Consider the following 21,534-nt stretch of genomic DNA (forward strand, 5'->3'; position numbering starts at 1 on the left):
AATTTTTGGAGGTTGATGTCATGGTCCTGCTGGTCGTGGCCGCAGATGGTGACATTGGCGAGATACGGGAAGGTTGCCCGTAAACCGTATTGGTCAACCATTCGGTCCATCTCCCGTTGGAAGAGCGAGACCCCATTAGTGACACTGAATGGAACCCTTAGAAAGTGGTAGAGGCGCCCATCTGCCTCAAACGCAGTGTACTTTCGGTCACTCGTGCGGATGGGCAGCTGGTGATAGGCGGACTTAAGGTCCACAGTGGAGAAGACTTTGTACTTCGCGATCCTGTTAACCATATCGGAGATACGGGGGAGAGGATACGCGTCCAGCTGCGTAAACCTGTTTATGGTCTGACTGTAGTCAATGACCATCCGGTTTTTCTCCCCAGTCCTAACCACCAGCACTTGGGCTCGCCAGGGACTGTTGCTGGCCTCGATGACACCTTCCTTCAGCAGCCTTTGGACCTCGGACCTGATGAAGGTCCGGTCCTGGGCACTGTATCGTCTGCTCCTAGTGGCGACGGGTTTGCAATCTGGGGTGAGGTTTGCAAACAAGGAAGGGGGGTCCACTTTGAGGGACGCGAGGCTGCAGACAGTAAGGGGGGGAATAGGGCCGCCAAATTTGAAGGTTAAGTTCTGCAGGTTGCACTGGAAGTCCAGTCCTAAAAGTGCCAGTGCGCAGAGACAGGGTAGGACGAGGAGTTTGTAATTTAAAAAAACCCTCCCCTGGACCGTGAGGTCTGCTACGCAGCACCCGGTGATTTGGACGGAGTGCGAACCTGAAGCCAGAGCGATTTTGTGCTTAACCGGATGAGCAGGGAGTGCACAGCGTCTTACCGTGTCAGGGTGGACAATACTCTCTGTGCTCCCGGAGTCTAGTAGGCAGCTCGTCTCGTGTCCATTCAGGAGGATTTGCGTAGTCGCCGTGGAGAGCGTGCGGGGCCGCAATTGGTCCAGTGTCACTGCAGCGAGTCGTGGCAGGAGCTCTGAGTCGTCTTCTCCCGTGGAGTATTCACCGGTGGGGTCCTCCGTGCCGACCCAAGATGGCGGCACCCGTGGGCCGCATGTGGAGTCGGGGTCCCAAAATGGCGGCACCCGGGGCTCGCATGTGGAGTCGGGGCCCCAAAATGGCGGTGCCCGGGGCCCGCACGTGGCATCAGGGTCCCAAAATGGCGGTGCCCGTGGGTCACTCGTGGTGGCTGGAAGCGGGGGCAGGGAGGTCCGCGGGCCGCACAGGACCCTGGGGGAGCGCACGGGGGGCGAACCGCGGTCGCTGCGCGGAACAGCAGCGACCGACTTTGACTGACAGACCACGGAGTAGTGGCCCTTTTTGCTGCAGCTCTTGCAGACCGCGGAGCGGGCCGGACAGCGCGGGCGGGGTGCTTGGCCTGGCCACAGAAATAACAGTGGGGCCCCGTGGGCTTATCTGGGCGTCCCGCAGCGCAGGCCTGGGGGGGGGTCGGAATCGGCGGGGGTGAGGGGAGGTGCGTGCCATGTTGCCCAAGGGGCCGCCGCGTGGCTGGGGGCATATGCGCGAGTGTTTCGGTCGGCAACCTCCAGGGAGGATGCGAAGGCCCGTGCCTCAGCGAGGCTCAAAGTGTCCTTTTCTAGGAGCCGTTGGCGTATCGGAGAAGATTGCATGCCCGCGACGAAGGGATCCCTGATTAGCAGTTCAGTGTGCTCCGCCGCAGTAACTTGCGGGCAAGCGCAATTTCTCCCCAGGACAATGAGGGCCCGATAGAATTCGTCAAGGGACTCACCGGGGAACTGTTGCCTCGTAGCCAGGAGGTGCCGCGCGTAGACTTGGTTTACTGGCCTGAGAAAATGTCCTTTCAGGAGATCTTTGGCTGCGTCATAGTCCTGTTCGTCATCTATCATCGAATAAACGGCGGTGCCCACGCATGAGTGGAGGATGTGAAGTTTCTGCTCCTTTGTGGGTTGATTGTCTGTAGTGGTGAGGTAGCTGTTGAAGCACGCCAGCCAATGTTTAAAAGTTGCTGACGCATTTGTAGCATGCGGGCTGATGCGGAGGCAGTCTGGCTTGATCCGTAGCTCCATTTCAAAATTCTAGTTCATTAAATTGATGCACCATCAATTGGACTCGAGTCATAGAACATAGAACAGTACAGCACAGAACAGGCCCTTCGGCCCTCAATGTTGTGCCGAGCCATGATCACCCTACTCAAACCCACGTATCCACCCTATATCCGTAACCCAACAACCCCCCCTTAACCTTACTTTTTTTTTGTAGGACACTACGGGCAATTTAGCATGGCCAATCCACCTAACCCGCACATCTTTGGACTGTGGGAGGAAACCGGAGCACCCGGAGGAAACCCACGCACACAGGGGGAGGACGTGCAGACTCCACACAGACAGTGACCCAGCCGGGAATCGAACCTGGGACCCTGGAGCTGTGAAGCATTTATGCTAACCACCATGCTACCCTGCTACCCATTACTACCCTGCTCCCCATGCTACCAATTGCCTCCTCCACCAGCACTTTCAATACCGCCCCCATCTCCTTCTTCATCGCTTCCATGTGCTTTGGGAACTGTTTTTCAAGTTCCACAACCATTACTTTGGTCATTTCTTCTGCTGTGAGCGATGCGGCATAATTTCTATTCCCAAGCAGGAGGTCTCCATTGTGCAGCTGCCTCCCACCCACCATCATCGGACAAATGTTTCTTCAACAGCTTCCAAATCCACACACCTCTACCACCTCATGAAGAAGTTCCAATTAACAGGCTTTAATTAACTAGTTGTGTGCCCGGCGGTCGACTTACAGAGAAAGGTCGACTGCCGGCTGCTACGGGTTCTTGTACCCCGCCTCGTAGGAGGGGCTACCGGCCTCTCGGCCAATCGGCGAGCAGTCACATGACTAGCCTCAGCCAATTGGCAGAGAGACACATGACCTGCCTGAGCCAATGGGCAGCGAGTCCTCTGCACCAATGGCAGCACTACTCTGGCAGTAAACCTCCTAGTCATACCACCACAACAATATAAGCACCAAATAAAACAAATCCTCCCAAGGAGGAAAAAGGAATCAGGAATCGCCCCTGGCCACCGTTGACATATATAGTCCACCCCCCCAACTCCCCCCCCCTAATATTCAATGCCATCCAATCCCCGAAAGAGTACCGTAAATTGCACTAATGAATTGTAGACACCACCCCCACACCCCTCCCAGACTCCGCCCCTCCACTTCCTCTTATAAACTCCTCCCCCCAACCTCAGTTCCTTCCCCCAACTTTTCACCCCGGCTAGACTCATCAAAACCTGTTCTACCAGGCTCTGATGGCCGCAGCCCCTCCCCCCACCTCACTCCCATTCACTGGCAGGCTTAAACCGTTAGCGTGGAGGCCCCCGCCCGGGTCTCCTTCCCCCTTGCCCGGTCCCAGGAAAACCAAGAAATACCCTTTAAGCACACAACCCCAGCATACACACCCAAGCCCCAAAGAACCATCATTGCAAATGAAAGTCCCAACTCTTCCCTTGTCCAAATATACAGCGTCAACTCATTTAGTATATACACCAACACAGTGAAAAAATAAAGTTACATGAGGCTACATCGGTACACGACCCGCTCTCAGTCCCATTTCTCAATTCTGCCTTCGCAAACTCCTCCGCCGCTTCCACCATTCCAAAATAAAAGTCCTTGGATTTGTAGGTCGCCCTCAACTCAGCTGGATATACTATGCTGCACTGCACCTTGCTGATGTTAAGTGCCTTCTTCACCTGGCTAAAGGCAGCCTGCCTCCTCACCAGCTCCACCCTAAAGTCCTGATATTTGCGTATACCAGCTCCAGCCCACTGCACCACCCGCTTCTGCTTTGCCCTGCACAAGACCTTCTCCTTCACGCTGTACCTACGGAAACACACAGTTACTACTCTTGGCGGCTCACTCGCCTTTGGTATAGGCCACCACGACCGATGAGCCTGATCCAGTTCGTATCGAGGGGGATCGTCCCCCCCCTCCCCCAATAGCTCCGCCAACATCGTGGCAAAATACTCAGTCGGCCTCAGGCCTTCCACCCCTTCAGAAAGACCCACGATCCTCAGATTCTGCCGCCTGGATCTGTTTTCCAAGTCTTCCATTTTGGCTCGTAGATGCTGGTTGGTGTCTTGTCACCTTCTGCAACTCCTTCCCCATCAAGGTGAGTTGATCACTGTGCTGCGATATTGCCTCTTCCACTTCCTTCAGTGTCTCACGTTGCTCCCGCACCTCCGCCGCTGCACTCGATACCGCCGCCCTGACCGGGGCAATCGCCTCCTCCACCAGCACTTTCAATACCGCCCCCATCTCCTTCTTCATCGCTTCCATGTGCTTTGGGAACTGTTTTTCAAGTTCCACAACCATTACTTTAGTCATTTCTTCTGCTGTGAACGATGCGGCATAATTTCTATTCCCAAGCAGGAGGTCTCCATTGTGCAGCTGCCTCCCACCCACTATCACTGGACAAATGTTTCTTCAACAGCTTCCAAATCCACACACCTCTACCACCTACAATAAGAGCAGGGGTATGGGGAACACCAGCACCTTCAAGATCCTCTCTGTGTTTAGGAAATATATTGCATTTCCTTCATAGTTAGTGAGTCAAGATCCTCGAACAACTCCTTAATACCATGGGTGTATCTATAGACTGCAGTGGGTCAAGGCAGCAGCTCACTTCCCCACTCCCAATGAAAATTAGGGATGGACTACAAATGTCAGCCTAGCCAACGATGCCCATATGAAGAAAGAATGAAATGTTCTTCTTGGAATACCGGTTTGCCACTGGCTGCCTTGACATCCAATTTCGAATTCTTTACCTTGATGGGCAAATATGGGGCACGATCTACCAGCTGCGTCCTGCCAGAACAGGGTGAGATGCGGTCAGTAGACCCTGAGAGAACCCTCCCTGGGATTCCCAATAGCTATTTCACCTTGCAAGGGCAAACCAGATCTCACGAGATGTCGCAATCTGGATCCTACCCACAATCGGCAGGACCCAGTCTTGCATGGCTAGCTGTGCTGCCACCAGATCTACCCACCTGGGTGAGAAGTTTCCAGCCAGGTACCATTCAGTATTCGTCCCCACAAATGGGACCAGTTTGAAGAGTACCTGGGGGGAGTCTCCCAAGGTGATCGGAGACCCCGGGTAGTCGGCCTCTGGGTTGGTGCCACCTGGGAAGCTTGGCACTGCCAACCTGGCAGTTAAAGTTGGGCACCCTGGCAGTGGCACCTGGGCACCAGCCTGGCACTGCCAGGTTGTCAGGGATACTGCCAGAGTGCCAGGCTGGGGTGAGGTGGGGTGTGGGAGGAAAGTTGGGTCACGTAGGTATTTGGGGGGGGGGGGGGGGGGGGGGGGGGGGGGGTCGGGGTCAGCTTTCCTCACGAAGGCATTAATAAAAAGTGATTTCCGCTACAGGTGCTGGGAACGACTCCTCTATTCCTGCCCCAAAATACTTTTTAGTTCGATCACGCCCATGGGCTCAAAAGAATAATAATTTGGTGCAATTTATGTTTTGCAGGAAAGAATTGAGGTTCTGGATTGGAAACCACAGACTGACACAGCTATTGGAAGCAACAATTTTGGCTTTAGTCACACTGATCTGGACAGTATTGAGGGAAGGAAAGCCTAAAGAGGAAGGAACGGCCTTAAGTCTATGTATGATTGCTTTATCATGGCCAACCCCACCCATATTACATTTACACCTTAAATTCAGGCCGAGTTCAATGGCTTGAATTCATTACCCATGCAAGTTTGCTTTTAGCTTTAGGCATGAGCTATTCATGTCTGAATTTGTACTGTTATGTTTCCACACCACAAAAATATGCTCGGGAAATACCAACTAAAGTTTACCCCAAACTGCTTCGAAAAAAAATCAAAAATAATCAAGCCGAGGATTTTATTTGCTCTGTCACCCTCATCCGCCTTTCCCCAATAGATAATTTAACTCAAAAGTCATTTTACCAAAACCAATCACAATCTCTATGAATCCACGGAGCACAAAAGTGAATGTTGTGTCGGTTATCCTCTAGTTTGGGATTCACTGTGCAACTTTAAAACAAATTTTGAATACCCAATTCATTTTTTCCAATTGAGGGGCAATTTAGTGTGGTTAATCCACCTACTCTGTACATCTTGGGTTGCGAGGGCCAAACCCACGCAAACATGTGGAGAATGTGCAAACTCCACACAGATAGTGACCCAGTGCCAGGATACAACCTGGAACCTGGGTGCTGTGAAGCAGCAGTGTTAACCACTGTGCCACCATGCTGCCCGAGGGATTCACTATGCAACTTAAAGCTATTATGTTTCCTTGAAACCAGCTAGCTATCCATTCTGCTACTTATGCACTGACTCTGCCTTCTCGGACCTCATTGGGTACGTCTATTATATGATCCATTTTAAAATTATATCTACTGCATTACCTTGATCTACTTATTACCTCTAAAACCTTTAACGCGATTATTTAAGCAGGATTTTTCTGTTTGAATTCCTTTATTATTATTATTCAGCATTGTATCTTTGGTTTCTAAATGTTCTTTTCCTACCCTCCTTGAGAAGGGATACCATTATTTTTTCTGCTAATGTTAAGCTGGCTGGTCAATAGTTTCCTGGATAAGGTGGATACTCTTCTTAAATATAGGTATCACATTAATAATCTGCCAATATTCTGGCATGGCACCTTTCTCTAACAACAATGATCTGAGTGCAGCATAAATGCTGGCATGGACTAGGTGGGCTGAATGGTCTTCCTGTGTGTTGTAAACCCCATGCCAATTTGTTACTTTTAACTTCATTCATACTTTGCATTATTTTGACAATTGTGGGGTTATTCTACAATCACTAGTACTTGCTCCATTAAAGATTGATATTGTATATAATGGCAATATACACCAACTAGTAAGTGAAATTGAGTAGTAATATAAACTAACTAGTTGCTACATTTTGTATAAACAACTGTTCCTCATGGCATACGAGACTAATTATTGAAAGGACGATCTATTGCAACCAGCTTTATTCATTTCTGAAACATGTTCTGGAAAGATAATTTCTCAGCCATCTTCAAACTCCATGTGCATATTTATTTTCAATCTCTTCATCACAATATACAAGCAATAGATGTGGCTTTCTGTTCCCAAACTGATCATAAATCATGAAAATTCAAAATTCTGCATTTGGCTATTTACAAATAGTTTGCATCATATATCCATGTCAGGAAGCAGCAAGCTTTGAGAGAAGAAGAAAAAAATCTGTAAACAAGGTTTGTTTGTTTTTTAAGCGTTAGTCCAGTGTAGATACAGATCAAGTTAGACTGTAGAGGCAGCAAGTAGGTTACAGAAATTTTGCAAAATATTTCAGAATTTTTTATTTACATATTGGATATGACTGTGTAAAGTCAGTCGGTTGATGGGAGTGAGATGATGCAGAACAGGGAAACTTAGCAAACCGGTGTAAAACAGTTACCCATCTTAAGTAAAAATTGGCTTACAGGATTGTATCATATTATGAATAACATGTTCAACATGCTGGCAGCATTATAAATATTGAAAGGATCATATTTTGAGTCGCAAAAGTCTTCACAGTATATCCTCTTACGGTTCGATACTGGATGGGTTTTCTTTTCATTTGTTTTCCTGACATGCATTAAAGCTGCATTTTATTCTGTCTGTAGATCGGTACTCTCAGAACTTGTAGGGAACAACTGCAAAATATGCAAACACAAGGCAGGCTTAACCTGTTTTTTGGAGAGGGGGAATGGGAAAGAAAAAGTAAAAATATTAGGAATTGTTTTTAGTTTTGTGAGCAAAGAGCCAAAATATCAAGAAAGAGAAAGTTACAGCAACTGGTTCACATGAATTCAAATCCTAGGAATCAACATTTCATTAGAATCACAAATCACTGAAGGAGGCCATTTGGCTCATTTGTACATGCATTGGCTCTTTGAAAGAGCTATTTAATGGGCAGCACGGTGGCGCAGTGGGTTAGCCCTGCTGCCTCACATCACCGAGATCCCAGGTTCAATCCTGGCTTTGGTTCACTGTCCGTGTGGAGTTTGCACATTCTCCACGTGTTTGCGTGGGTTTCGCCCCCACAACCCAAAGATGTGCAGGGTAGGTGGATTGACCACGCTAAATTACCTCTTAATTGGAAAAAAATGAATTGGGTACTCTAAACTTATTTTAAAAAAGAGAGCTATTTAATTAGTCACATTCAAATGGGAGCTGGAATAGACCATTCGGCCCTTCCCAGCCTGCTTCACCGTTCAATATGCCACATTCCGGCGCCTGTTCGGAGAGGCTGGTACTGGAATTGAACCGTGCTGCTGGCCTGCCTTCAAAGCCAGCGATTTAGCCCTGTGCTAAACAGCCCCTCGATCTCAACACCATGCTACAGCATTGAGCCATATCACCTGCTCTTGCTCCATGGAATTGCATCTTTTATCTTTTCAAATAGATATCAAACCCCTTTTTGAAAGTTATTATTTTTTTGAACAGTGCACCCTAAATAGTGAAACATCCCAATGCTTGGCCAGCTAGAATCATCCTCCTCTTCAACCATTGGCTTACAGGTGTTGAGAGAGAGTAATTCAGTCTAATTTGATAGACAGAGACTGTGGATAGGATTTTTCAATGGGCGACTAGAAATTCCTGGCCAAAGCCAACGGATCTTTACATGGTCTCTGTCCAGTTGAGATCTTGCGACGGGCACGGCTGAAAAATCCTGCCTTGTATCTCCAAATTCCATTGGTGATCCAGGCTGTCAAGATCAACAGCCCATCCACCACATTAATTCTCTCCACCACTGACTCAGTAGCAACAGTGTGTACCACCTACAAGATGCATTGCAACAACTTGCCAAGGCTCGTCAGCCCCTTCCAAACATCCAACCTATATCATCCAAAATAACAAGGTTGGCAGACACACGAGAACAGCAGCATCTGCAAGTATCCCTCCAAGCTATTCACCATCCTGACTTGGAATATATTTCACTATCGCTGGGTCAAAGTCCTGGAACTCCCTCCCTTACCGCACTGTGGGTGTACTTGCATAACATGAACAGCAGTTCAAGAAAGCAGCTCGCCAAAGGACAATTAGGGATGGGCGATAAATGTTGGCATAGCCAGTGACACCCAGATCACATGAAAAAAAAATCACCAACAGTGTTATTGACCAGTTTGGTTGGGGGTCACTGAATCTATCCAACTTGGATTTCAATTTCCATCACCAAATCACCACAAAACCATTCAAACCCAAAGTGACTCTACTCATCACTTCCACCCCAAGGTGGATCAACCCACCTTGCAGACGTTTGCTGACACTGTTTCAATAAAGCAGCATTGTAACTAACATTTTGCATTTGGAAAACTGGTCTATTTAAGGACAAAGGATTAAGGCACAAGAAATAACAATACCTCAGTGGTTGATAACTGTATTCATGGCCACTCATTGTGAGAGCCTTTCCCGTTCCTCTTTCTCTCGTTGCGTTCCTTATGAAGTCGCTCCAGCTCAGCCTCGTACATCATTTCCTGAATTAGATACTTCTCACGGCGCATTCTGTCCCTGAGATCTTTTGGTAAGTCAGGAATCAAATACGCAATCAGATTCTTTATACTAAAAACCAAATGCTGGAAAGAATCAAATATATCAATCATCACACCAGGCGAAAGAATCTCAAATCCCAACTTACAGATTTAACCAGGTACACATTACGTGGAACAATTCAACTCGAGTAGAATTTTATGATTTTAAAAGTTGCCCTTCAGCAAAGTTATCAGAGTCTTACAGTCACTGCATCGAGTAATTAAAAACATTCATCCTAAAGGTGGTAAACTGTGTGATTACATAAAATAATCTGTAAAGTAGACATAACATGTCACATGTGACAAAATTCACTGCAGTAACTCACCAAGGTTCCTATAGACAACAACTTCCAAACCATCTGGAAGGACAAGCTAAGTCAGCAGATATGTAGGAACACCACCATTTTAGGTGAGGCTGTGGTGTAGTTGCATTGTCACTGGACTAGTAATCCAGAGAATCAGGGTAATGCTCTAGTGACCTCGGTTCGAATCCCACCACAGCAGATGGTGGAATTTGAATTCAATTTTTTTTAAAATTGGGAATCAAAAGTCTAAATGATGGCAGATAGCCATGAACCATTGTCAATTGTCATTCACTCATGTCCTTTAGGAAGGAAATCTGTCATCTTTACCTGGTCTGGACCCAGTGAGAGTCCAGGTCCACAGCAATGTGGTTGACTCTTCGCTCCCGAGGGCAATTAGGGATGGGCAATAAATGCTTGCCCAGCCAGTGACACCCACATCCCATGAAAGAATAAAAACAATCTGGTAGTGCCCCTCCAAGCCAACCACCATCCTAACTGGGTATTATGCTCCTTCACTCTGACTGGGTCAAAATCCTGGAACTCTCTCTCTTTTCTTTTCTTCTCTCCCCCCCCCCCCCCCCCCCCCCCCACCCCTTTTAATAGCACCTACACCACAGGGACTGCAGTGATTGGCAGCTGCTCACCACCACCTTCTCAAGGGCACGGGCAATACATGCTGGCTACCCCAGAGATGTCCACATTTCCACCCCTCAAATAAAAAAAGAACCTTCGTGGTGGAGTAGTGGATGAGGTGGAGGGCTGTTGTAGGCGGCAAAGAGACATTGATAGGATGCAGAGCTGGGCCGTAAAATGGCAGATGGAGTTTAACCCTGATAAGCGCGAGGCGATTCATTTTGGAGACACAAATTTGAATGCGGATTACAGGGTCAACGACAGGGTTCGGAGGAATGTGGAGGAACAGAGAGATCTTGGGGTTCATGTCCACAGATCTCTGAAGGTTTCCGCACAAGTGGATAGAGCCGTGAAGAATGCCTATAGTGTGTTAGCGTTTATTAACGGGGGCTTGCGTTTAAGAGCCGTGGGGTTATGCTGCAACTGTACAGGACCGTGGTGAGACCACATTTGGAATATTGTGCGCAGTTCTGGTCACCTCACTATAGGAAGGATGTGGAAGCATTGGAAAGGATGCAAAGGAGATTTACCAGGATGCTGCCTGGATTGGAGGGTAAGACTTATGAGGAAAGGTTGAGGGAGCTCGGGCTTTTCTCTTTGGAATGAAGGAGGATGCGAGGCAACAATAGAGGTTTACAAGATGATAAGGGGATAGATAGAGTGGACGTTCAGAGACTATTCCCTCGGGTGGATGTAGCTGTTACAATGGGGCATAACTATAAGGTTCAGGATGGGAGATATAGGAGGGATGTCCGAGGTAGGTTCTTTACTCAGAGTGGTTAGAGTGTGGAATGGACTGCCTAATGTGAGGGTGGAGTCAGACACTTCAGGAACTTACAAGTGGTTATTGGATAGGCACATGGAGCACACCAGGATGACAGGGAGTGGGATAGCTTGATCTTGGTTTCGGACAAAGCTCGGCACAACATCGAGGGCCGAAGGGCCTGTTCTGTACTGTACTGTTCTATGTATGTTCTATGTTCTTCCACTGATTTCTCTCAACAATTCTTAATTACTTGCTTGACAAATCCAAGGACAGGTCCGTTCCTGCCCTAGGGAAGGTAGGAATCATGTCAGAATTCAGACCCAGCATTATTTTCTGGACTACCATCCTGCTCGGCCCTGAACCCACATCTGCCAGCCTTAGAAAATTCTTCCCATGTGTGTGAATTCTATTAGAGTAGCACCGTCACACAAAAATATTGCAGACTCTACAAATCTAAAATAAAAGCAGAAACGTTTGCAGAGTTTGCCTTGAATGTGGTCTGTGTACAGTGAAGGTGCTCATTCAGTGTTGTGATGGAGTTGTAGGATTTTGACTTGGTGATGATGGGAGGATCAGTGATATAATTCCAAGCTGGTCAGGGAGAGTGACTTAGCAAGAACTTGGGGATATTACTGTTCCCACAACATAATTGCTGCTCTTGTCCTTCCAGATAATGGAGGTCACATCTATGTAACCTTGGTGAGTTGCTGAATCCTGCAGCTGGAGAGCAAGAGAGAGAGAGAGAGAGAGAGAGAGATTTAAAGATGACATATGGTACAAGGACATGCCAGAGGCTCTAATTGCTTCTACTGATTGCCAGATGCTTATGCTGGTTTTTGAGTTCCAACATATGGTAACGAGATTGGCAAGACTCAGGCTGATGTAGAAACCAGCATTAATTTCAGCCCGTCTTTCAATTCCCACCACCCACAGAATTTTGTTCCAATGATAAGCCATCATCTAAACCATTAACTGTTTCACTCTCCACAAAGAGACGCAGAAATCCAGGGTTCCAATACCACCACAACAGATAGCAAACTTTCAATTCAGTAAAAATCTTGCATTAAAATGATGACCATGAAATCACTGTTGGGGAAAAAAAGACATTAGGTTCACTAGTATCCTTGAGGAAAGGAAATCTGTTGTCCTCCCCTTGTAACTTACATGCAACTCCAGACTTGGATATGCCCTCCAAAGTGACACTGGAGAATCAGCAATAAATGCTAGTCCAATCAGCGATGCCAACATCCCATGAAGGAATGAAAAAAAAAGATGCTGCCTGACCCAAGTCCAGCTGTTTATTTCCCTTCTGTCTAATTGAAGTGGCCCTTACCAAACATTTTCTTGTGATTGTAGCTGGACAATGGCAAATGAAACAGGCTGCTTACCTCAAATACAATGATAAAAGCTAGACGAGCTGCTAATACATGCCAAAACTGCAGCGTGTAAGCATAAGGTTCTTTGGAATGAGGTGGCTCCCTGTAATCACGATACCTAGTGAATGGTTTAAAAAAAAACAACATTACATTTTCTGCACATCAAAGTTCAGTGGGTTGCTGGCTGCGTCAGAAAGGCACAGATTCAAATCCTACTCAGATTGAAGCGCCAATCCTTGGCTGAGGCTCCCAGGCTTGCATTAAGGGGGCACAGAAGTCTTGCACAACTACCACCTTGTTAACTTAAAAACATCACATATTTATACAGCTTTCACTGCATTCCATTTGAATGAGCATTAGGGGCAAATACAAGAGTGGCCAGTTCCGCGTGTCCCAGGTTCCTACCTGCAGTACTCTACTTCTGTACCGAAAGAGTCATTCCCATTCAAATATGGTTCAGAACGACTTTCAAAGTCAGCCACCAGGAAAATCGACAGGCTGGCATTTACATAACCAATCATGCATCTAGGAAGGTACAAAAGACAGCTGGTTAAGTCACATCCTGCATAAATCATGCCTGATTTCACAGCCTCTTAAAATTCTTGGAGGCCTCATGCAACGTTAAAATTCACCATTCCTATTCACTTGGAGATCACTGAAGTGGCTGATGCTCTCGGGCGCTGGGGTTCAGTGTGAGGAACATGGCTGAGAACAGACCTTTGGAATCCAATCAAACCAAGCCAGTGAGTAACAGAGTTAAAGACCAGCTGGCCTGAGCTCCAGGTGTCAGATGCTAAGTGATATCTCTTGGTCACTCCTCGACCTGCAGGGTCATCTAATCAATAATCTTTGAGCGAGACTGAAGGGCCATCACCCCCTCCCCTTCAATTTTGAGAAGGATTTGAATTGAAGACTACTGGATTGATAGTCTCATCATCATCATTAGGATATCATATGAACCAATGAATTAGAGGGGATCAATTTAACCTCAACGGATTAGACGGAACATCAGTCTTGCCTCATACCCAAATATCACTCTCCATTGACTTCAATATAAAGCCGAATAGTGTGGGTGTCAAACTAGTAGTGCACCTGACGCCATCATTCTAACAAACCACATGATCCCATATCTCTGGGAATTGATTGAGCCTTTTCCTTCTAATTATCCAGGATTTCTTCTTCAATTTAATTGGAACCCATTTACACACCATGTTTTCATGTGATGACATCACCACATTCAGAGTATCTGTAAAGCAGTGGATGAAAGATGTTGCCCATTGAAGGCTGGACTCTTACCGGATTCCTTGTTGCTCGTGGGCCCAGACTAATTTCCATCAGGCAGGACGATTGAGCAAATAGCAAAGACAAACTTACTTTTCCCCTGCCTTTCCTTGGCCAGCACAAGGACCATATTTATATGCATACACCAAGCGAGGGATGAAGTCAGAGGTCACTGCGATGACAAATGCATTGGTGATGACTGACAGGATTCCGATGCCTTCCAGAATGCCATACCAGATTCCTAAATAAACAAACCAAAATTCAGAAAGCCTCATAATAAATAAATAAAACTGAATGAACAAATCAAAATCAGAAACTCCCCTTGATTTGTTCTCGAGATGTGGGCAATAATGTCAAGTGGATGTTAATGGCCCATTACTCGTTGCCCTCATGAGGGTCGAGTCAAGCATGAACAGCATAGAACTGATAGGCTGAGTATCATGAGGCTGTGGTGGGAGAGAGAGAGAGAGAACTGTCACAGGTGAACTGTCCACATATTTGGGATATTGGCAAGGAGCTTTCAGATTGGTCTGGAAGAGCGTAGAAGATAGCAGAGGCTTTTCCTCAAATTAAGGCTGGTGTTTTGGTGGTTGGGAGCCCTGGAAGGTCCACCCAGTTCTTCAAATACAAGATCAAACCAAAACCCTCTCTCACAATCTGGAGTGGTCTCTTCACAGGTTTGCAGTCAGGCCACTCAGTGCTCTGTGGGCAGTGAGCAACCCACCCACTATTGTCTCGTGAAGATTGGATTGCCCTCCTCTTCAGATATGTGGCACAAGTTTCCAAACTGAAGGCCCCCATCAAAATGGTGCTGAGAAGAACAATGGGAGACATCAATCTCTGACCCACATTTTCATCTATGAACAGGGAAGAAAATGGTGGAAAACTGGAGTCATGTGTGGACTCTGTGGTGTCAGATTGGGCATGGTGTCCCTCTCAAGTAGAGAAGCGAAGCAACTAGCATTAATAACCAGCTGGCCGCTTTCACAGCTCAACTCCAGAACTTGCTACGGTGGGGTTAGATCTTGATAATACCATAGAAGCAAAAGTAGGCATTCGGTCAATCAACTCTGCTCTGCCATTAAATGAGGTCATGATTGATGATATGATAATCCTCAATTCACTTTCCCACCTTACTCCATAACCCTCTATTTTCTTACCGATTAAAAATCTGTCTCTCTCAGCCTCGAACATGCTTAACGACCCAGTCTCCACAGTCCTCTGGGGGTAAAGAATTCCACAGATTCACTTCTCGGAGAGAATAAATTTCTCCTCGTATATGTCTTAAATGGGTGACTCTTTACTCTGAGATTATGCCCTCGGGTCCTCGACTCTTCCACAAGGGAAAACAACCTCTTGAGCATCTACCTCGTCAAGTCTCCTGAAAATCCTACATGTCGGACCTACAAGTACTATTCAGTACCCTGTGCATCTTGCAGAATACACGCTCCCCAAGAGGGCGCGGGACCCTTAACCGGCCAGGAAGCACCGACTAGAGAGAAGCCCCAGTAGGGAACTACTGGAGGTGTACATAATTCTCAAGTGTAAAATAAAGTAAGTTTTGTTTCTCGACCAACTCGGTGGACGGTGTGGAACCTCTGTTGCTCTTACAAAATGTAGTTACACCCACAGTGCTGTTAGGAAGGGAGAAGTCACATTAAAAAAAGGGACTGAAGTCACATTTAGGCCCAACTGTGCAGGGATAACGTGTTTATTTCCCTCAAGACCATCAGTGAATAAGTTAACCCATGACAATCCAACAGCTGTCAAACAAGCCAGATTAAAAAACAGAATTCAAAATCTCAAACTCCTTTCAGGGGTGGTCGGCATGGAAGAGGAGTTTAACTCACGTTGCATGAATCCAGGGCTCTGAATGACTAGTTAAGTAATTATAAGACACTAATGACCCAATAACATTATATGGCTGGAATCAGGCACGACAACAAGTATTGGTTCATGCCCCAATAGGTCAGCCATGGTTTCACTGAATAGGAGAACAGGACTAAGTACCAAAATGGCCGAATTCTCTTTCTATGATAAAAGGTCCAACCAGAGTAGTATTTTACAGCATCCCATTGGTGTGTTTGCTGGGCAGGAAGGGCAGTAAAATTCCCTAGGTGGCCTTTTCACCAAGCATCTTCCCATCTGCCCTCAAAGTATCAACAATTTTATGGGGTAGGCAAAGCCTAGGGCAGGCCGCCCTCGGCCCTGCGCCAATCGTGACCCTCAGATGGCCAATTTAATTGGCCTGCAGCTGTCTGAGGTGGAATTTCCTCCTGAGCGAGGGAGGGGCAGCCATCATCAGCCTGAGAGGAGCTCCCCACTAACTCTTAATTTGGTGTCATCACACTGAAAAGTGGAAAAAGAAAACTCAACCCCAGAGCAAATGTATTAGCTACATTCAAGTTCAATGATCAACCTGGGAGATCAAGTTATTACACATTTGTCTTATCCTCACCAATATCTTTGGCTCTTGAAGCTAAAGGCCTCCTCCACTGTGTGACAAATTTGTAGGCATCCAGTCGAATCTCAATGATATTGTTCAATAAGGCTAGAAGAGGAGCCAATGGAAAAGCTGCCACAAATATAGTTGTGAAACCAAACTGAAGAACTGAAAAGAAGCAGAGATGTAGCCACAGTCACCAAGTGGCAGAAGGTATTACAGTCAAACATTGTGATATAAAATGCTTTAAACAGTTTCAGGAAACTCTCAGTGCTAAATGAACGTGTGGGAAAACAGTATGCAGTTAAATGCTACCAAGTACAATGCCAACTTCCGTACACACGAGCACATACCCCTTGACAAAGTTAGGCAGTTGCACCCTGACAAAAGTAAAAGCCTTGACAATCCTACACACTCAAAAGCTGACTTGAAGTGGGATGGCTAAGTGGTCAGTGTTTTTCTTTTATTCGTTCAAGGGATGCAGGTGTCACTGGCTGGACCAGCATTTATTGCCCATCCCCGAGAGCATTTCCCCAAAGGACATTAGTGAACCGGATGGATTTTTTAAAAAAAAATGACAATCGGCAATGGTTTCATGGCCATCGTTGGGACTTTTTAATTCTAGATTTTTATTGAATTAAAATTTCACCGTCTGATGTAGTGGGATTCGAACCCAGGACCCCCAGAACATTCCCCATGGTATCTGGATTAGTCTGGCGACAATAGCACTAGCGCCTCCAATAAAAAAAAATCAAATAAGGGGATGTTTATTCTCACACACACCACCCATATCAAAAAGAAGGGTGCATTGAGATTGATGTTAGACCCTCAGTACCAGTCATACAATAACACCCGTGTCCCACCATTACCAGTTGCATAATAACACCCTTCACGTCACAAAGCTCAAAACTCTACAAACAAAAGCGTTAATGGCCAGAATTCTTCGGCCATTGCGTATCACTTTTCCCAACATGCCCACAGGTTGCGGTAGCTTAAATGGGAAATCCCACTGACAAGCAGCAGGAAGATAGAATTCCATCGCCAGCGAACGGTGCACCGCCACGAAACTCCCGGCTGGGGTCTCCAGCCCAATATTTCTACTAAGTTTGGAAAATCTCCCAATTTCACAACTGGTTACCATCACCAGGCCGACAGCAATCAAGGCCATTTAGGGGTTTGGCTCATTTCAACCTAGTGAGATGTAGAACGGAAAGGTACCGATATGTAGCCCTATTCCATGTGTCGTTTGGTCCTCAATGATGATATTTAGATATACATTTGTGTCTAGAATTTAGGAATGGTGCATTGATTTGTAATTTTAACATTTCAATATTCTCTTAATATCCTGTCCGCCACCTGCCGAGTTTATTTGCCTATTTTTGTTTCTACATGATTGTTACATGTTTTTAAACTTGATTACTTAGTCTAAATATAAATATGAATTATCAAAGTCACACCGCAATTCAGCCTTCATGCTGCCAAAGTACTTCTTAAATAAGGTACTGTTATTATTAATAATTTAAACCTGGCTTACTCATCTCCAAGTATTCATCAAACAGGCCGTAAGCATTCATTGGCTGCAGATTGTAATCCTTCTCCCATTGTGGAAAAATTGGCTTGCCATTATTGCCGTGCTCCTGTCTTAATTTTCTCCTTGTCCACCAGTTCTGAATGAGACTATGGGCAAAGGAAAAACGAGCCCGTCAATGGGAAGTGGTTTAAATATAAAAACTGCATCTCATAACCAACTTTATCACAGTGCCATAAAACATTCATTTTGCAATATTTCATGAGAGCTTCCCTTCAAGTCTTTGATTGAAACTAGTATGGCAACATTTATTTTCTAAAAATAAATCTATGAGTTAAAATCTTGGTCAAGGAAGGAGGAACGAGAGAGAGAGAGCGTGCATGCACAAGACAGTGAGTGCGTGTCAATGAGCGAGAGATTTAGGGATGACGTTCCAGAGCTAAAAGCCTAGGCAGCTGAAGGCAAGTCTGTCCATTTAGCATTCCCACTGAAATTGTAGCTCGCAGTTCCTCCTTGGAACTGTGACAAAGTGCATCAAGGCTAGGTCTTCAACCACACTCACCTACTCTGATCCCATTTCTTTACCCACCCCGCCCCTTCCTGTTTCAACACGCTCCCTGATCCCACTGGAATGTTGTTGCAGCCTTTTCTTTATTCATTTTTTGTGGGACAGCATTTTATATTCGAGTAACTCCTCTTTATTAAAATAAATTCATATTAGTTACTCATTCACTTCAAGTCAGAATCCTCACTCTATTCCCTCCTCATTATTGATTCGCCAACCAAGGCAAACTCTCTCACAGTTTCACTCTGAAAATTATCAACTTAATCATGATTAAATCAACCCAAAGAGAAACCCAACTGATTTACGTCCCGCTAACATACACTTGTTATAGAAGATAGATATACAGACAACACACACAGATGAGTGGGCTAGATTTTCCATTTTCTGTTACCAATTTAACAGAATTATAAAAAAATTTACCATTTTGCAATTCTCCCAGACCATTCTAGTGGGGGAAAGACATCAGTTACATTTTCCTTTCATTGCGCTTTTTGGGATCTTGCTGTGTGCAACTAGACAGTCACATTTGCGCACATAACTGCAGTGGCTGCATATCAACAGTAATACATTGGCTGTGGAGAGTATGGAGGTGCCCCAAGGATGTAATAAGTTGCAATTTATATTTAGATATCTGCAGGTCCAGGATGTTGCCAGAAAGGAGGTTCAGAGCTTCCCGATAGCGCTGGCCTCCACATTGTTGGAGGATCTATGGACGGCAGAGGGAATGGAGAGGAGGGTGGTATCAGCGATTTATGGGATTTTGGGAGAGGACAAGGGGGTCCTTGGAGGGGATTAAAGCAAGTGGGAGGAAGAGTTTGGGAGGGTATGGAGGATGGGTTGTGGTGTGAGGTGCTCAGGAGGGTGAATGCCTCAACTTTATGCTCAAGGTTGACAGTTGAAAGTGGTACATAGGGCGCGCCACATGAGAGCGAGGATGAGCCAACTCTTTGAGGGGGATGTGTGAGAGCACTGTGGGAGGTGTCCCGCAAACCATGTTCACACGTTTTGATCCTGTCCAAAACTGGAGGGGTATTTGTGGTGATATGATTTGCATAGCTGTCTGCCATTGGGGCAGAACACCGGCTTACCATTGGCCCTGGTCAGTCATGTGCCTCTCGACCGATTGGTTGAGACCAGTCATGTGACAGCTCTCCGATTGGTCGAGAGGCTGAGTTAACCACACCTCCTTACCGAGGTATAAATAGTCGAAAAACGCTCGGCGGTCGTCCATTTTATTGTAGACAACCGCAGGGCTAAGTTCTAGCTTATTAAAGCCTAACTTTTGTAAAGCAACTCGTCTCTCGTGCAATTGATGGCTCATCAGTATTGTAAGGAGTTCTTTAAAGTCATCTCGGGGATGAGGTTCAAACCAGGGCCCTTGAAGCCATATTCGGGGTGTCAGACCAGCCTGGGCTGCAGGCGGATGTGTGGGCAGATGTCTTAGCTTTCGCCTCGCTGATTGCCTGAAAGAGAGTCCTGTTTGGGTGGAGGTCAGCTTCTTTGCCCTGTGCCACAGCACGAAGGGGATGGGGGTGGGGGACCTGCTGAAATTTCTGACTCTCAAGAAGGTGACGTTTGAGCTGAGGGGAAAGATGGAAGGGTTCGACAATTCAAGGGGCCTGTTTATTATACACTTTCAGGAATTGGATGCCATTGAACATGTGGTGGGGTGAGTGTATTGTTTACCAGGTATGGGATGACCGTGGATTCTCTTTTGGTTTTGCTCGTTTTGTATTCGGGAAGTAGGGGGGGGGGATATTTGGGTTTGTATGTTGAAGGGGTTGCTAAGTTATCTTTTGTTGGGTGCATATTTGATGAAAAAGTGGAAAATGAAGACAATAAAAATATTTCTTTTAAAAATAAGGTGCTGTTTAAATGCAGGTTCTTTGGTTATTACATAGATTTGAAAATCCAGCGGAGTCTGGCGTTTCTACAAAGTGAGCCTTTATCCAATAGACATGAATGAGAACATGTCCATTAACACTCCAGATAGGAGCTCTTGCTTAGGTGTAATATTGTTCATTCTTTGTAACTGGGTGGCTATTTCAATGCAACAGCAGGAGACCATTAAAAGCAGTTCAACGATGGAAAATAGCCCAATCTAAACTGATCAACCAAGTGGAAAATCACACCCGCAATGCGAGATAGTAAATTGGTAAAATGTGCATATTCCAACCCATCAAGAGGGAGGTTAATGAAGGAGTTTGGGGAAAAAGATGGCAGAGGCACTAACCATACTTTTCCAAAAATCTTTTTGGCAGCCCTCTGGAACCTGGTAGCAGTAGAAAAGAAAAACAGAAGAGAGTTTGTGTGAGAGAGAGAGGGCTCGAAAAGCGAGTGTAGCAGTGAGAAAGCTCAATTAAATATGAGATGGTTTTCTCAAAGAAAGAACAAATGGAGTAGGCTTCGAAAAGACAAAGAGTGAAAAATTGTTTGCACTAGTTGGTGAATTGGGAGCCGAATAGATAGGTTCAGTTGAAGAGCTAGCACCAGTACAGGGCTTCATGGGCTGAATAGCCAAACGTTCATAGATTTTTCAATTCCACTGACTAGAAATGCTCCCCCATTGGCTGCCGTGTTTTCAGCCAGAGGGGCTCTGAATTCCAGAATTCCCTCCCTCATTCTCTCCGCTTCACCCTCTCTCTCTTTTCAGGCATTCCTTAATACCTACTACTTTGACCAAGCTTTTGACTACCCACCCTTTGGCTCTGTAAAACACTCCTGTGGAGCTCAGGATGCTTTATTATATTAAAAGGCACTAAATAAATACAAGCATTTATTGGGTTTTTTTGTAACCCCCGGTGGGTGTACAACTGTCCACCGATTCCAGCTCTGCACCAAAGCCCACTTTACACTTCCCTTTTGAGCTCTCGTTCAGTCCTGGGTGCTAACTACCGTCTACACAAAGTTAATGTTCAGCAGTTGTGTCCTCCCCCAGCTCCTTCATCAGCACTCGTAGTAAAGGATCGACAGAGTGAGAGAGAGAGAGCGCGAGAGAGAGCGCGAGAGCGCACGAGAGAGAGAGCGAGAGCGCACGAGAGAGAGAGAGAGAGCGAGAGGGCACGAGA

General features: G+C 46.1%; 2 protein-coding genes across 9 annotated transcripts in view; one reads left to right on the forward strand and one right to left on the reverse strand.

Annotated features, from left to right (window-relative positions):
• The window catches only part of LOC119954878 (sodium-coupled monocarboxylate transporter 1-like), a 38,654-nt gene extending 31,693 nt beyond the window's left edge, over positions 1–6,961 (forward strand). For both annotated transcript variants that reach the window (XM_038780494.1, XM_038780495.1), the window contains one exon: positions 5,511–6,961. In XM_038780494.1, coding sequence (XP_038636422.1) covers positions 5,511–5,621 — 111 coding nt within the window. In that variant the 3' untranslated portion in view covers positions 5,622–6,961. The remainder of the gene's footprint in view (positions 1–5,510) is intronic.
• An 89-nt stretch (positions 6,962–7,050) lies between these two features.
• LOC119954877 (anoctamin-4) overlaps positions 7,051–21,534 on the reverse strand; it is a 242,162-nt gene continuing 227,678 nt past the window's right edge. For 5 of the 7 annotated variants that reach the window (XM_038780486.1, XM_038780489.1, XM_038780492.1 and 2 more), the window contains 8 exons: positions 20,700–20,738; positions 17,908–18,050; positions 16,389–16,541; positions 14,024–14,171; positions 13,055–13,174; positions 12,662–12,767; positions 9,402–9,614; positions 7,051–7,724 (listed from right to left, as the gene is read on the reverse strand). In XM_038780486.1, coding sequence (XP_038636414.1) covers positions 9,423–9,614; positions 12,662–12,767; positions 13,055–13,174; positions 14,024–14,171; positions 16,389–16,541; positions 17,908–18,050; positions 20,700–20,738 — 901 coding nt within the window. In that variant the 3' untranslated portion in view covers positions 7,051–7,724; positions 9,402–9,422. The remainder of the gene's footprint in view (positions 7,725–9,401; positions 9,615–12,661; positions 12,768–13,054; positions 13,175–14,023; positions 14,172–16,388; positions 16,542–17,907; positions 18,051–20,699; positions 20,739–21,534) is intronic. The other 2 variants (XM_038780490.1, XM_038780487.1) reach the window with 1 other exon arrangement.

Source organism: Scyliorhinus canicula, chromosome 20 (assembly GCF_902713615.1).
Source record: "Scyliorhinus canicula chromosome 20, sScyCan1.1, whole genome shotgun sequence".
Lineage (NCBI taxonomy): Eukaryota > Metazoa > Chordata > Chondrichthyes > Carcharhiniformes > Scyliorhinidae > Scyliorhinus > Scyliorhinus canicula.